General features: G+C 41.2%; 1 protein-coding gene across 1 annotated transcript; it reads left to right on the top strand.

Moving 5' to 3' along the window:
- The first annotated feature begins 822 nt into the window (after positions 1-822).
- Positions 823-16983, top strand: LOC105252510. Its single transcript, XM_020027922.2, has 2 exons — positions 823-1808; positions 12806-16983. Exon 2 carries the CDS (start codon positions 12826-12828, stop codon positions 14239-14241), a length of 1416 nt encoding a protein of 471 aa, XP_019883481.2. The 5' UTR covers positions 823-1808; positions 12806-12825; the 3' UTR covers positions 14242-16983.
- Positions 16984-17236: the final 253 nt, after the last annotated feature.

Genomic DNA, 17236 nt, shown 5'->3' with positions numbered 1-17236 from the left:
TACCGTCTTGGTCCTTGTCGTTGACGCAAATTGATTTTATAATAATAAATTTTTATCGCTCTCGTCATGACGAAAGCGGCGATTTAAAATTTGTGGAATGTTTGAATGATACGAAGAAATTGATTTCTCTAACTGTCGTAGAGAGTAGTCTGCGATTACATTATCATATAGATATGTAAAGATAAAACGTACACAACGTTTAATGATAACTTTATTCAAATTTGAAGACTTGGAGAAATAAAGATACTTTTTCGTCAAAATTAAATAAGAAAGAATCATATAAAATTATTATTTATTTTTTTCAAATATTCAATACGTTTCATGCTTTCAAATTAAGAGATTGCATATTGAAAAGTATACTATATACAACTTTTCTTGCAAGATATATACATATCTAAATTCATAATAATAATTCCTCTAATATGCCGAAAATACCCGAAGAGTTTTAAATAATAATCAAATCGATCGATTACATTGGACTTGAAATTTCTTGAAAAATACGACGGAGAGATTCGCTCGAGATAGACAGAGAGGGACTGTCGATTCCAATTAAAAAATCTATTGAAATAAATTTGTATCTAGCTCTCGAAATTAATCAGGGTATTCCGCCATTCATGCGGAGCAAGTGCGGCGAGATTTCAACTCTGTATCACTTACGTGACAGTTGTGTCGCAGTCGCGCGCGCGACGCAATCTAATCGCGCCGTTCAGAACGATACAATCCACCGCCGCCGCGGGAGGTGGAGGGGGAAGCGGGCCGAGTGGTGGGGGGCCGGGTGACGGGCGCCTGGTGGGGATAGACAATCTGACGCAGCGCAGAAGCGGAGCCAGTCGCGCACAGTCGCGGATCGCGGTACGTTGGTGGTGGTGAGCGTGGGCAAGGGACGCGGGAGGAAGGTTAGGCTGCCGCATAAACCGCGAGTATAAACCAGGCGTAAACTGGCCTCTCTTTCAGCCTCCCCTCCTTCTTTCCCCACCGCTTTGCGAGCCACATGCGTTCGCGTGAACGAGCCCACGTATCGCGCGTGTATGTGTGTGTGTGTGTGTGTGTGTGTGAAGTGACACAGCACGCGCGCACGCGCGCGCGCGCGAGACAACCCCGGCCAGTCACAGTCTTCTCTGCATCGCGTAACCAGACGACATTGGGGCCGAGACGGCGGCACGGCAGTCGCCGTCAGAGTTTCGCGCGGTGCGCGCAGTTGGCAGCCCGACCTGGTAGCGAGCGGACGTGTACGTCGTCCTCTGCTCTCTCTCTCTCTCTCTCGTACTTGCGTTCAAGAGTCCATCTACGAAGAGACGCGTATATATACATATACATACATATATATATATATTTGACACACGCTCGCGAAGTGTACGCGACACCTGCAGCGAGATAAGAAGCGCGAGAACGGAGAGTTCAAGTTCGCCTCTCCGTTCGAGTTCACTCCGCGAGAAGGAAGAAGGGAAGGAAGGAAGCCACTGGGAGATTATCTCCGTCCCGGAGTAGTGTACCGTAATTTTCTGATCGGAAGTGTCGGTGATACGCACGTCGCATCTCGCCGAGTAGTTGTTGAGATTCGTGTTAGGAGGACGTGACTGTTGTGTGACAGTCGCCGTGGGACTGTTCGACGAACGGGGGGTCATAACCGCGTGGCGTTCCCGTTTTCATCTCGTTCGTTAGCGATAGTTACGGTGTGTGGAATCACGGGAAACTGTACGTGTATATTTGACTGTCTACGCGGAAGTCAGGGGTATCGATAGAGTCGACGGACAAAGTGGATCGCAGTTGCATCGTGCATTCTGGATCGACGGAACCTTTCAAAATTGGTGAGTATTTCGACGAATCTCTCCCATTCTCTAGGATAATGATTTCGCGTTTCGCAAGATTCATCTCGCGTCAATTTAATCCGGAGATGTTTAACCATGTAGTGAAACGTGTGTAGAGCTTGGGTCGATTTTTTGAGGCGGTGAATGTTTCAAAAACATTGCGTCTGAGAGGAATATTGGCAAATGTCGATTCTGGAAACTTAAACTATAAAAATTAAATTATAACGAAGAAAAAAGAAATTTATAAAAATCACTTGGAGATTTAATGCATTTGATTCGCGACGCGATGTCACGTCGGATGCATCCTAGAACACGTGTTGCCGGCAGGTGAAACGCGTACGAAAGCTCGAGTCACGATTCGCATGCTGTTTTGACAGCTCTCGCGCCAAGATCTTCATTAACGTGAAATTTCCTCTTTAAAAATCAATACGCGTCGCTGATATCGGAAAAATGAAATAATTTAATGCACGGCCAAATATTACCGATTTTTTTTAATTTGACAAAAGACTGATTACGTATCTGTTTTTTGTTGTTATAATTTTGTCGCGTTATTTCGAAACTGCTGAATAATTGGTGATTTAAGAAGCTCGTTCTCGAATGACGCAATAACGTCAGCGATGTTCGTGAACGTGATCATCACCGGTGCATCTATTGTGTCCGGTCGCGGTGCATATCTTATCAGCTGACTGTCGATTCATGGCTGAATCATGGTCTCTCGAATAACGAAGGTGGTAGATAAAGTCCCCGGATTTCGAGAAATGCAATTAATACGCAGTGGCCGATGATGTTACGATGAGCCTCTTTGGACACGCGAGAACGGTTCTTTGGAATTTATGAAAGTGTGCGCGTCCATTTTTTTGAAAGAGAGAGATTCGAAAGAACATTTTCGACGAAAGAGGTATATTAAAATGTAAGCTAAATTATCAGAATAGATTTAAAAGATTTTACACAAACGATGCTACAAGAGTAAAGGTCTTTAAAGAAATTAATTACTCGCATATGATTATGACATCGAAATGTTTCCTGAATTATTTATTTTAAAGATATCCTGATCGCGAAATGAAAGTTATTTTATTTAAATAAATCGATATAAATTAAATTAAATATAAATTTTAATTGGTTATACATTTCTTAAACTTATTTCGCGAGCAAAAAATTCGAGACCCAGATATCTCGAGTGCAAATAATTCAAGGAACATTTGATGTCATAATCACGCCAGCAACTTCTTTAATCTACTTTATTCTCGAGTGTCACCTTTTGTTCTGTCGGTTTTTGGTACCTTTTCAAAAGTTGGAGCAATAAAATTTTCAAGCTAAAAAGTAGGAAATTATTTTCAAATATAATTTATTATATGCCGATAATTCGGCTCGAGTGGTTTAATATATTTGCGTAAAAGACACAATTGCATACAATGTTCCGCCTTCGCAACACGTTTGCGAAATGCATCACGATCAAGGATCAAGGTCGGACTTTATTTTTATCCTTTCAGTTCTCCGTCGACTTGCTGCAAAAAAGAATCGATACTCTCGATGTAATTTTTTTTTCGTGAAAACTCCAATTAATCGTAATTTAAAATTAATCCGGCAAATATTTTGATTTTCAATTTAAAGCACATTCAAAATTAAAGCGATGATGACATTTTTTAATCGTTTCTCCATCGTGATTCATCGAGACGAGAAATTTCGAAATGAAATGAAAATATACTAATATATTTCTCCCTCTTTCTCTCTCTCTCTCTCTCTCTCTCTCCCTCTCTCTCTCTTCTCCTCCTTTCGTTGTACCAAGTTTGCGAGCTCTCTCCTTTCTCATCGATCTCCTTCGCTGCGTACCACTACGGCTCTATCAAAGTGGGCCACGGCCCAATTTACAAAACTCTCTCAATTTTGTAGCGTAAATCATCCGTGCAATAAACTTGACGGATTTCGGTCGAAGGTCAAACACGTGCATTTGCAAAATCGCTTAGCATTAGCTACAACTGGTCACGTTTGTGGAAAATCTTTCGATTAGTCGTGAATAAAAAAACGGAAAAATTGAAAAGAAAATCGAACAAAAGTCAAAGTTGAGTAACATCATAATAATCACTTAGCAGCTAAACTAATAAATAAATACATAAGTTATATAGTTGCCGATAACGTATCAGGGGCTAAAGTAACTTAGTTCACTGATAATGAAGATTACGATAAATGAATAACTCGATGACGATGTGTATTTACTTAGCAATACACAAAGAGAAAATATTCTCGGCACTCGAATCCATCTACTAGCTTTCCAATTATAGATTTCGATTGTATTAATCGTCGTGAAAAAATTCCGTGAAGGAACATTATCTCTCGAGATAATTGTCTCCGACAATCTAGATTATTGTTGGATAGAGTGTAGTCGCATCGGAGAATGGATTAGCGGTATCTGCGTTGCGAGGAAATGCACGTCGTCGCAGGTGTTACATTCGCAAGTGCAGCTACTGCTAGTTACACTTGTCTCGTGTGTATGCGTACATGTGTGTATGTTACGTATCAACCGGATATACCGGCCATATCAAATGTGTCGTCGCGCGTCTCGGATATTGTAGATTATACGTTGCATCATTGGTCGTTTATCGATCGCTACATCACGAGAGAAAGAGAGAGAGAGGAACAATGGGCGAGCAACGCGCCTTATATCTGTCTTGTGCGCAGCTCTATCTCTTATTTAAACGATATCGACGATTCTCGTCACGGTAGGATGTCATTCTTTCCGCGGGCAATGCAACTGTCAAACTCTCGCAACGAGACGTATTGAAATTTTCATCCAAAGAGAAAATTACGGAACGGTTCGATTTCGCAAGATTTCGATGAATATCGATCGCAGATGTCGATTTCGCGAGAATTTAACGCTGTTGCCGTGGGAATTGCGCAACAGGAGCGTTAAACGGAACGAGGAAATTCCGATGGGCGATAACGCGATTGGTTTATTATATCGATCATATTAGCAAATATCAGACTCCGTTGTTCGTTGAACGGTGACCTTTTCCCGCTCGTATTATGCAACGAAGGTGAACGGTCTAACATAACAACCTGCACGTGTTGCAGTCACGTGGCGGACGAGACGGTCGCAACACAACACAAGGCGAAGCCGCCGCGCAAATTGCAAGAGCGTATGCTCGCTATGTGCTAACAGTTGCATCACACACACACACACACACACACACACACATACGTCGCGTTGTTTCTTAAACGACTTTCACACCGCCGGCCGGATCTTCAAGAACCTTATTATGACACAATCTCAAAGTTTACATAATTAGATAAATTATATTGCGATTTATTTCGAGTCCGTTTGAAGATAAATTTCAAAGTCGACGCAAGCTTGGAAACTCTCTGAAACATCCTTTTTCTCTTCCTTGTTAACAATTTTATTAGATGCATAATTATTGCGGTAAGAATAATAATTTTCCGGATATTACGGTAAACCTTTCCGGAGCCCGCGGGAAAATAAGGAGAAGAGATGTCGATCATGTAACGATGCTGTCGCGTGCATTATGTAACGAGGATAAATGCTTTTGCGCAAAGGCCTCGCTCGTTATCCGCTCGTGTCACGTGTCAACGGGGAAGGCCGGCGAAACGCGTCGTAAGAATCTCACGTGGATGGAGATCTCGTCGAAACGTGCGACGATTAAAAAGCGTCCATCGCTTGTAAACAGTTTATGAATAATATGCACTCTCTGACGTCTATATTTTTTTTCAGAAAAAAGGAGAGAGAGGAAAAAAAAGAAAATTTATATCAAGATTTTTATCACCATTAAATTATATATGCTCATTAAGTCTTAATACATTATAAATTTTAAAAGAGAGACAGAAAAAATGCATTAATTTCCAAAACAAAAATTTTCTTTTACCGATGACGGAGAAAAATAATAGATAAAGATAAATAAAGAATAGAGATAAATAAAAAAATAAATAAAAAATAAATAAAAAATTTTTGAAACTAACACCATTTAAGATTCGTAACCGTGAGAGTTATCAGCGATCCCGTGCTTCCGGGGATCTAAAATGTCTCGTATAATTGTCTCGGTCCCGTTTTCGACGCCTCTCCCTTGCTCTTCTTCAAATCGTATCAAGCCGCGTGACGCACGATTACGTAACGACAAAGCGTGTCTGTAACGAGACTATGATACGGCTATACCGGGTGTTCCCGATCGATCGCGTTGTTTCTCGCGCATCGAGAATCCCCTCGACGCTGTCATTTATATCGCTCGCCTTCGTTAAATTCGCGAGCAACGCAATCTCTAGGCATCTAGATCTTTAGATCGATAAAGACGAAGATTCGGAATCTAATCTGATGTCGCGATACGCGCGATTTAAATAAAATTTTCCTCTTTCTTGTTTGGCGCGTTATCGCGAATCGCGAATCGATTGCATAATAAGAGCTTGGCTAGGAGTAAGGACGAAATCGGAGACCGGTTCGAGATGATGCCCCTCGGCGAAGGCATCGCCGATAACGGTATCAGTGATCGGTCGGTCTGTCGGTCGATCGGTATCTGTCGTGCGTGCGTGCGTGCGTGTAGGTGTACGCACGCGCGTTACGTGAGCACTGACCGCAATCGTGACACGCACAACCGGGAGCGGTATCGGATGGCCGGTTGGGCCCTGGCATTGTGCACATGCCTTTATGTATACTCGTGCGCGCGAGTTCGTCGTACCCGGACTATTTTCGGGCGTTCGCGCGCATCCTCTATTCAGCGGTTTTTCTGAAACACACATTCCACGAGTAATAATATCTGGCCGACGCGACGGCTCTCCGACCATCATCTTACGTCATAAAAACACGTCCGATAAATATAAATATATATTTGTTGATTGAATTAAAATTCGCGTTTACTACAATTCTCTTTTATTTCCCGATTAGAAATTATCGCACGAAAGAAGCTCCGTAAAATTATCTCTGATTAGCTCTAAAGCACGTCGCTTTCCCCTCTTTTAAGTGGGATATAATTTTATACTCTTCCTCTCGATCTCGGGAGATTTTCCGGAAGCGACTCCGCGTAGGAAATAAAGTAAATAAATTTCCGGGAAGATTGAGCTGGTACGCGGGTGAGAACACGTCGCGTATGCATATTGTAGGCCGCTTCCTCGAACGAGTGTATCAGGACAGAAAAAAACAAACGCTGGCATCGGGTCAACGGATGACTTAATCGCGACACGGTATGATATCATGCCAATTTTAACTCGTCCAGCTATATAACATGCCGTTAATTATCTGTATTCTAAACTGCGATATCGCCTTCTAAAAACGTGTTTATTAAAATCGCGGTAAAGAAAGTAAAAATAATGCGACGCTTTTCCTTGTATCGGCAACAAATATTTTGCCAAAGGGCTAGTTTAAAGTGTTTTTTGTTTTTAAATCAAATTATAATTTATACTACATTTCCCCAATAATAATATTTGTAATAATAATAATAATATGAATTTTATATCCGTATATTACTAATATTTATTTTATAAATTATTCATTTTTATTAATGATTATTTTTATATCAGTAAGGAAATATGTTGTTGTGTGCTTAGTGTTGACCTGCTAATTCAATATTTTCAATAATAGGTTCGTTCGGTGTCTCAAATATTATCATATGAAATTAGATTTATTTTAATTATTTTAATTTTAATAATTTTAAGAGAGAGGTATTTATTTTTTATATTTTCAATATTATGTTATGATATATTGTTTACTTGTATCCTTTATTTGTAATTTTTTTTATTAGAGGAGTTAAATCGAAGATCTATTTATTTTGTTTTAAAACTCGCTCATCTTTTTTTTTAATTACGATATATCGTACACGAAAAGGGGAGAAATGCATTATTCGCGAGTCATCGAACATTGCTGCGGAAAGAAGCACGATTTAATTTGGCGCGATGCGATCTCGGAAGAATTTTCCACGGAGGCAGGTTCCGAGAAGGAGGAATCCGAATCGCGAGAGGCGCAAATGCATCTTGTATACACGCGCAACCGGTCACGTGCGACTTGCCCGCATTGCGCAACGTGCGGTGTCGAAACGCACGCGCGCTCGTGGGTACGCGTTCTATCTCTCCCTTCTGCATTTCTTTTTTTTCCTCCATTCCCGGAATATTATTAGATGAGATAAGATTTCGTCGAAGAAAAATACGAACGAAAAGAGAGAGCCGCGCAGTTGGCCGCAATCTTTTTCCTCGTTGCGTTGTTTATCGCGCGAACAACAACGGCCAAATATTAATAGCGCGTGATTTCGAATCGAGTCATCGATGGCGACTCGATTGTAGTTTCCCGTGACAAATCGGTCTTGTGATATTTAAGAACAAATATGTATCCTCCGAATCTGCGAATTTACGACGGAAATCACATTTTAAAAATATCTTGGTATTTCGAAAAATTTTAATTTGCGCATCTAAAAGCTGCGCGACACACGTTCAATGAGCTCATCATTAAATATGTATATGTATGTCATATGTATAATATGTAGCGAGCCAAGTTATCGCGCGCGCTTGTATCTGTGTCTCTTGCATCGCATATAATCATTTTCCAAGCAAGCACGTTGTACGATATATATATATATATGATGGCTATGAACGAATTACGCAGTCGTGACGTTTCGGCGGAAAAGCCACGTGGGTGCAACCTACGACTTTACACACAATCGACGCGATGATTCGGAGAAATGATTGCAAGAAAATTGTGGCGCTTACATGATTCAACATCACTTATTTTTCCCAATGACTCTTCGGCGACTTGGAATATTCGCGAAAGCATTTCGATGAAGCTCATCACTAAATATACATATACATATATATATTTTTTACATGTATTATATACAAGTATAATTTTCACAGAACGAAAAGGGAAATTACAATAAAATATATAATCAAACTGCAATAGATTATACAATCAAATGATATATTAATAATACGAGGAATCGTTAGCGATTAATGGAATTGCGCAACATTTTTATTTAGTTTGACGCGTTAGAGAATAAGCTCATTTCCGTAGAAGGCATCTTTATCTGGCTGGGGAATAACAGAATAATGCCGCACACTGACGTCATAAGAATCTGTTTTAAAGGCTGTTTTAACCTCGATTTGAGTACCGGAGTACGTTTTTCCATATACCTCCTTGCTCATCAACTTTTTTTTATAAAATCCGACTTGAGCAATCTCTGTATAATTTGCGGTGAAAAAAATTCCGAAACAGAATTGTATTTATAATTTTACGTTGAAACATTAGAATATATAATCATACGTACATACACGTGCAAAATGCACACGTATGTGTGTGTCGAAATATTCATAAAATTCTTTCCATTTTGAATTTCCCACAAATTATAAATACGTATAAATTATAAATATATTGTCTCAAGTGACGTGGATCGCGATAACAGCAGCACGCGCGCACACACACACACACACACACACACACACATGATACAAATAAAATAAATATCACGTATTTACGCAAACCGCAGACTCTGTTTATCCGAATCGAATTACTTCCGTTGACGCATATGATGTAATAGTCGCGCAATCGACCGCCGCGATCTACATGCAAATTAAAGGAGCCTTGAAATGAAAAAAAAAATTCTTTAAATTCAGATCCCGGATCGTTTGGTCCGGCGCAGATTCGCAAATTTGATTATTCGCGTCCGTGTGCGTCGCGTACGAGCGGAAAAAACGGAACGTGACTCCCCTCCTATCGCCCCCTCCCACCGTCCCGACTCCGAACGTAACACGTGGCGTACGTCACGCGGCGCGGCGCGACGCAACACCACGCGGTGTTTCCGCATGCGTCACAAACGCGTGCGACGCGAAACGCGACCTATCGCGCCAGTCTAGTCGCGGCCAGTTGTTTGCGCGATTTGCGTCGGAATTCCATTAGCCAGCGACGACCATGCCCGGCCTCACGGTTCGTCAACAATGTTGTTTACGCGCCTAATTAAATCGCCGACACGACGAGCGACCGCTTCCGCGAAATCGACTCCGGAATCGAATCGGATTCCGATTGTCGTCGACGCGCGATTTTGGGGAAAGTCGTCGCGCGGCGACAACAATACGCGCGAACCAGCGTTTTTAAATAGACGCACTTGCGTGCTTCGGCAAGATTTACGAGTCACCGAAATAATTCCGAGCTAATTTGGAAACGCAGAGGTGTTTCGGGAGGTCGGCGGTCCCCTCGTAGGCGAAAGTGGAGCGAGTTTTGGAGCGCGTCCATCGAAATTGGATTTCGCAAGATTGCGACGTACTTTGTTGGACCTTTGATTTTTCTACGTATATGTACATATAATAGGGTACGTGTAATAAATATACGATATATACGCACGTATATGTTCCTAATAATACACGCACGTATATGTTCCTAATAATAATAAAATAATTTCAAGATTTATTTTTGGCCCTCCTTTTTTTTGAATCACATGTGTCAGTTGAGATGTCTATTTTTTTATTCCAATAAGAGCCTCGTATGAATGGCTTCCGGACGACGTGGAAAAATTGATAGATCAGATTCCGAGTTAACGTGAGTCACACGCAAAATTGTCGTATACGTGATTTAAGCGACCGCCTGGAATTTCAAAAGATTGCTCAATTTCGACAACGTTTCACCGATAATTCATTATTCGCGTCGTTGGTTGATACGTATCTCGGACAAGTCGATTGACTTTTGGATTACATATCGTAATAGCAACGCGATTTATAACCCTTCAACCCTCAAAATTCGAGCGTAAAATTCTGTACATAATTTTTTTGAAAATTTATGATAATTAAAAACTATTGAACTATTTCTTTTGCAAGATATTAATTGAAAAATTCGCGTCAATTGTATCTTTAAATATTTTATTTTTCCATTAAAATGATTAATCGTTAAGGCTACTTTTCACCGAAAAAAACTAATGACTAACATTCCCGAATTTCTAAAAACAAGCAGCAACAAAATTGCGTAACGTTAGATTAAATAATAAGCGGGAGAGCATGCGTCATTCGATGAGTGAGTCGTCCGATTTCCATAACAGGAGGGAGGGGAGATTCTAGAAATCTTTCTTATTATTCCCTCTCTTCTTCGAATTTTCAAATTTTCAAGTAATCGATACTCAACACTCGGTCACGTTAAATGTTTATTTCTTTGAAAAAATTTGATAAAGAACATTCACATTTGCTTTCTTTTTCTCTCCCCTCCCTCTACATTTTTCCTTCTCTCTTTTCTCTCGTGTCGCCAAAGCATTATTGTTATTCAGCAACGAACGCGTAATGCACGTGTTCCGCGAAAACGCGGCTTACATAATGGACTGTATCCTAATGCGCTTCGGGACGTCTTCTATCACTCGTGTATCATTTTTTTTAGAATCTAAAGTTACATAATTGTAAGATGAAGTAAGCCATTTTATTGTTAGAACTTTATTTTTCACGCTACATCAATTATAGTGTAATAATAATGCATATATTATGCCTATAAAATCTAGATTATGAAAAAAAGTTTTTTTTTAAATATGACGCAAAAAAACTTGGCAACTATAAAGAAACTTGTATGTTAAGTAAAAATATATATATAATTTAAAATACATTTTATATACATATATATATATCTTTTTTATAAATCATAAAATTTGGAATCATATATGATAGTCATCGAAACGCGTGTGACTTTTTTATGCGAGTTAAGTTTGCAATTATATCATGATGATAAAATTCATTATCATGAGCGCGATTAAAATATTTCCGCATATAAAACGCGTAATGGAATTCACCTCATCTAGAAGTGAATTATTTTCTATGTATAGATTATACGTAAAGCAAATGGTGTCTGATTAACTGGCATTTTTGCGTGATTTTCCAATTATTGATCTAAAAAAGAAAAAACAAAGGGAGAAAAAAAAGACAAACAAATATTATTATCATCTTTGGATCGTTATTAACATATATGAATACTAATGCGACTCATGCAGCAATTACTAAAGGCCAGATAAATATATATTTCCGAATGTATCACTCGACACGTGGAGCGGTTCGCAAACGCACGTGCGCGATTGCGTAACCCGTAGCTTGCGGATTAAAGCTTGTATACATACGTACGCGAAGACGAAGGCGAAGCCGGAGAAATATTTTTGTTCTCGAGTTAAAAATAAAGCCCACGAGGAAACGCTTTTCTTCGTGCGCGACGAGGAAACAAATTAATTACACGAGCTTATGATGAAATATTCCCATCAACCAGCGAGAGAATTTAATTTAAATAACGCAGGTAATTGCCCAATAATTGAAGCTCTATCGCGATTTTTCTTCGCCCATTATAAAGCTTTAATTTTTCCACAAGTTGTAAGTCTCGAATCGAAAAGATCAAGAAGGACAAGTATAATTTCACGAGGCACTGCTTGGAAATTCGCAAAACCACAATGTTAATGCGCATTTTTTCTTCCAAATTGAACGAAACGAATGTTGGAACCGAGTTCACTGACACCTTCGACCTTGCGAGCGCGACCTTACCCAAGGCTATTTTACGACTTTGGGCGAGAGAAGCGTCCGCGCGAGCATGTCTTCTGGTCGCTCGGCATTCTTTATCTTTAGCTGTGCGAGAGCACATCTAGTCCCCGACCACACCTACACCCACACCTACATCGTCAACGGTGATCATCTTCGGGTCGCCGAAATACGCGCGTGACGTTACAGGCGTCGGACAAACTATTCGTTGTTTGACGGGACGAATAGAAGCTTTCTGTAGTCAATTGAATAAATTATTTTCTTAAATTATTATCTAAAAATAAAATTAAATATAAGTCTCCTAAAAGAAAAATTGTATACAATCTTCATTTTTTAATAAAAAATATGGATTTTTAAAAAACAATCTATCTCTCTGTTTCTCAGACGTATATGTTATGCGTGTCACATGTTACGTAACTTTCTCGTCATTAATAAATGCGCATTGCAAATTAAATATGATGCAACGATATATGTATATATTTTAGAACTTGGCTCTTGAACCAGTAGTTAAAGTGCTCTTTTTATTCCAGATGTATTAAGAAGACAAATTATGGTGGCAGAATTTGTCGCCCGCCAGAGTGGATCGCCCATTAATGGTGAGACCGCGTGCCTGAACAGCAACATACCGGCTACGCACACGATGGCGCACGGTGGCGGTCATGGCGCGCCCCATAACGGGCCCCACGATGGCCACGGACCCCTTACGATGCCCCTAACGCATCCCGGTCATCACGGCGGACCGCCGGTCGCGATCCAGCAGCATCAACATCAACCGCAGCAGCAACCGCCGCCGCCGCCCCCGCCTCAGCAGCAGCAACAGCAGCAACAATCGCCGCATCATCATCACCACCATCAGGGCCAACAGTCGCCACAGCCGCATCATCATCACGATCCGGCCCAAGGGACGCATCCCGACAATTACTCGCCCAACTTTGACCTCCGCAAGGAGCTGTTCTCGCAGCGCAAGCAGCGCGAGTTCATTCCTGACAATAAAAAGGACGACAGTTACTGGGATCGTCGCAGGCGCAACAACGAGGCGGCCAAGCGGTCGCGCGAGAAGCGTCGTTTCAACGACATGGTACTGGAGCAGCGGGTGATGGAGCTGAGCAAGGAGAACCATATTCTCAAGGCGCAACTCGAGGCGATACGCGACAAGTTTGGCATCTGCGGCGAATCTGTCATCAGCACCGAGCACGTGTTGGCCGCGCTGCCAACGGAACCGCCGATCAGCGTGAAGCGGGCGAAACTTCCGGCGTCGGCGGCGCTCTTGTACGCTCGCACGCCCAGCCCAGTGCACACATCGGTGATTCACCAACCGGTGAGTGGCGCCCGATCGCCCAGGTCGCCCGCCTCGCAGCTTTACGTACCCGAGACGACCGCGTATCCCGAGACCGAGAGCTTTCAATATCCGTACTCGCATCCGGCGATGCACCACCTGGATACCTCGAGCGCGCTCAACCTATCGTCGCGCGGTCGCCGGGCGCAATCGCCGTACGAACTGTCGTCGGGCAGCGGCGACGAGGCCGGCGGTCCCCAGATAGTCGTCGGTTCGCAGAACAATCCAGCCGCCAACAACAGTCTGCCGCACAAGCTCAGGCATAAGTCGCGCATCGGCGACAAGGACGCCGCGAGTGCGCTTTTGGCGCTCCAAGGTATCAAGCAGGAACCACCTGGACCGCGGGCATCGCCACCCTGGGATAACGAAGGCTCGAGCGACGAGCGCGACTCTGGCATCTCCCTGGGCGCCGAATGGCCCGGTTCGTCGACCGTCCCCGCCGTCTCGGAGAGCGATCGGGAAGTGAAGATGAAGTTGGACCGTCTGGCGTCCGAGGTCGCGTCCCTGCAGTCGATATTTCGTCTTGGGAAACCGGTCTCGGCAGCGGCAGCAGCGGCGGCAGCGGCAGCGGCGGCGGCCGCGGCGGACGGCTTGGTGGCCGGACACGCTGCCGCGGTCAGCGGGCCGTGAAGGACTCGCGGCCTGCCCTTCTTTCGCGCGGGAGTCGCGCGAGAATCTTCCTCTTCCCCTTGGCCGGGATTCTTGGAAATGGAACGTAAAGAAGACGACGTAAAGCGAACGTCGTGACGAAGGAAAGGACAAACTGTCGTGGAGTCTGATGTCGCGCCCATCTGGGAATATCGTCGATTGATTGGAAAGAGACTTTGTAAATGTTTATTTAAACACGATTGTAAAGAATTCTCGCGTTTGCGGATGCAACGAAAGCAGGTGGATAGCAATCGCGATCTTTGACAATATTATAAATTCATCTTTTAAATTCATCCTTGACAATATTATTATAAATTCTTTTAAAAGTCAAATCTTGGACCGTGATTATTCTCATCTCTATTGATATGTATTATATAATTTCATGCGATGTGTATTGATAAAATGTAGAATTTATTGATGATTCGTTTAATCAAACATGTCAAGCCAAGCATGTTGTATCACAAAATGGAAAGAAATTTCACCTAGTTTTATGGCAAGATTTATATAAATTATATTAATATAACTTGTAATTAGATCTAGATTACTATCAATCTGCTTAAGCCACCCCGAACTGATAATCAGAAGTCTCGCCTGCGAAATTTTAATCCCTCAACCCGTAGATCGTATTTTTCTCTTTAATGAAAAAAATGTAAATTATTATTACGATACGCGAAAAATATTAGTCGTGTCCGTTTAGAATTTCCCGATCGATCTACCGGCCGAAGGACTTACAGGCATTCTTCGCTCTTGATCCTGAAACGAAGCAAAGCTAGGAATTAAGAGTTGATGCGATACCTATAGTGTTGTAAGGTTGTTACGTTATAAAACTCCCGTAGGTAGGTTAATATCGTTCTTCTATATTATCATTAACTAGAGTTTTGTCGATTCGAGCAGTCAGTTGTATCAAACTGAACATAATCGGTGAATTCTGGTGGATACTATCGCCATCCAAACGAAACACTTATTACACGTGAGTTACTCACCGATTCGCGCAACCGGCTATCTCACTACCATCGGATATTCATAATACGATTTATTCCAGCGTACGAAATGGGATTCTTTCCTCTTCTTCTTTTTCGTTAGACATTTGCATCATCATATCATCAACATCATTTTATTCACATGCAAAGCGATGAGCGACGATTTTGCACAGTGGAACTCTGAGGCTAGATTTTTCAATAGATTGGAATTATTTAGCGTCAAAAAATCTTTTTCACTTTTTAATTATCAACATCGATCTTTTATATATATTAATCTTGAAATTGTTTCAAAGTTTTATAAGCAATACTTATATTTTACCTAGAATGTTTAGAGACTCAAAATATTAATTTCAAATTCGCTGCCTATTTATTATTTCTTTTCGTCTCGAAAGCCGCACCAAAGTGCAGCAACTAAGCTCCACTTATCTTAGAATTTGCCTCATTTATTTTCTCAATAAATATAAACTTGATGCGAAAAAGAAAGAATGCCGAGGCTGCGCTTCTTTGACAGTCGTATCGAATTTTCGTCGAAAAAACGTCCGTTTTCTCGCGATTATACATGTATATGTTGCCTCTTTTTTATACTTTTGTTATCGAATCATTACGACATAGTAGCGTGCCTGTATATATGTATATGTGAAGAAAACGAAAAGTTTTGCATCTCTATGTTACAAACGCCGGATGAGAAACGCCAATATTGATGTATGTACAATAGGACGCGGAAAATTCCCTCGAAAGATGGAATTTAACGCATACTGAAGTATTAAGCAAGCCTACAAGTGTATGTAACATAGAGTATATTTGCAAGAGTGTGTGCGTGCGTGTCTGTGTGTATGCGTGTGTTACACACGCACGAATATATACATATATATACATATATATATTTTTCAAATTGATGTATTTTTCGATATCGTCATTAAAGCTAGCTGCAACGCGTGTACAGTGCTTAATTATGTCGTCGTCGATTCAGAGAGATACTCGAGATATAGCTTTGTCAATCGAATATTGGGAATCGCGTTATCGGCGCGAATCGTCGAAATCGCGCAACTAGAACCAAAGTGTGATTTTTCCCAAAAACGACAAAGTGTGACAAACAAGTCTATTGACTCGACGACGATAAAGCGAGTAATCGGCAGACAAGTCGGCGACGCGATCGTGGAGAAGGAATTGGCGAACTATTATAATATATCCGCTCGATCAACTGTTTATTTTTTACCACATGTGATAAAGTATGTGTAGAACGATAAAAGCGCGAATCGACGTTAATTCGGGAATAACCGTAATATTATTGTATCATCTCTCGTGTATAGGTAGAGTGAATTAAAGCGAATGGAAAAGTTTGGTATCATTTTGCGACTTTGGCCGAAATTGCAAAATGATAAAAAATTGTCTCGGTTTAATCCGTTTCATCTGCATACGAGAGCTGATACGATTTTTACCGGATATCTTGTATATCTAAGGCATCTCTATTTATTGTATGTTAATCATCCATGATACGGTGGAGCGAACGACGACGAGGAAAATGAACGAGCGATTATTGCGAGTCACACAAAAGTAGAGACACGTATCTCTACTGTCTATTATACCGCGATATCATTCTCGTTTATATTCCTCTCACTCTCTGTATCTTTTACATTACTCTCTTTAGCGTAAATGTTTTATATTTTATACGATATGTTTGTACGTAAAATTTCGCGGTGTCGAGAATATGACAGTCGCGCGAAGAATCCGATTGTCAAACTGTCACAACTTTCAATTCTTTGGCTTCAAAATGCACATACAAAAGTGCATCGATAATGTTAAACATTAAATAACCAGTATGATAAATATTCCGAATCATCGTCGCCGAGCTCCAATATTGAAAGAAAGAAAAATGGGACGAAATTTGTCAGCAAGATATTATATTTCACAGTCGCGTCACTTGCTAAAATACCGAGAGTGCCTGTAACAATCGAATCATGTGCATTTTTTGCCGTGACTTACTACTGATGGCTAAT

The sequence above is a fragment of the Camponotus floridanus genome, unplaced genomic scaffold, assembly GCF_003227725.1.
Source record: "Camponotus floridanus strain SB8 unplaced genomic scaffold, Cflo_v7.5 scaffold99, whole genome shotgun sequence".
Lineage (NCBI taxonomy): Eukaryota > Metazoa > Arthropoda > Insecta > Hymenoptera > Formicidae > Camponotus > Camponotus floridanus.
Note: the sequence above shows the minus strand (reverse complement) of the source record. Positions and strands in the feature narration are given on the sequence as shown.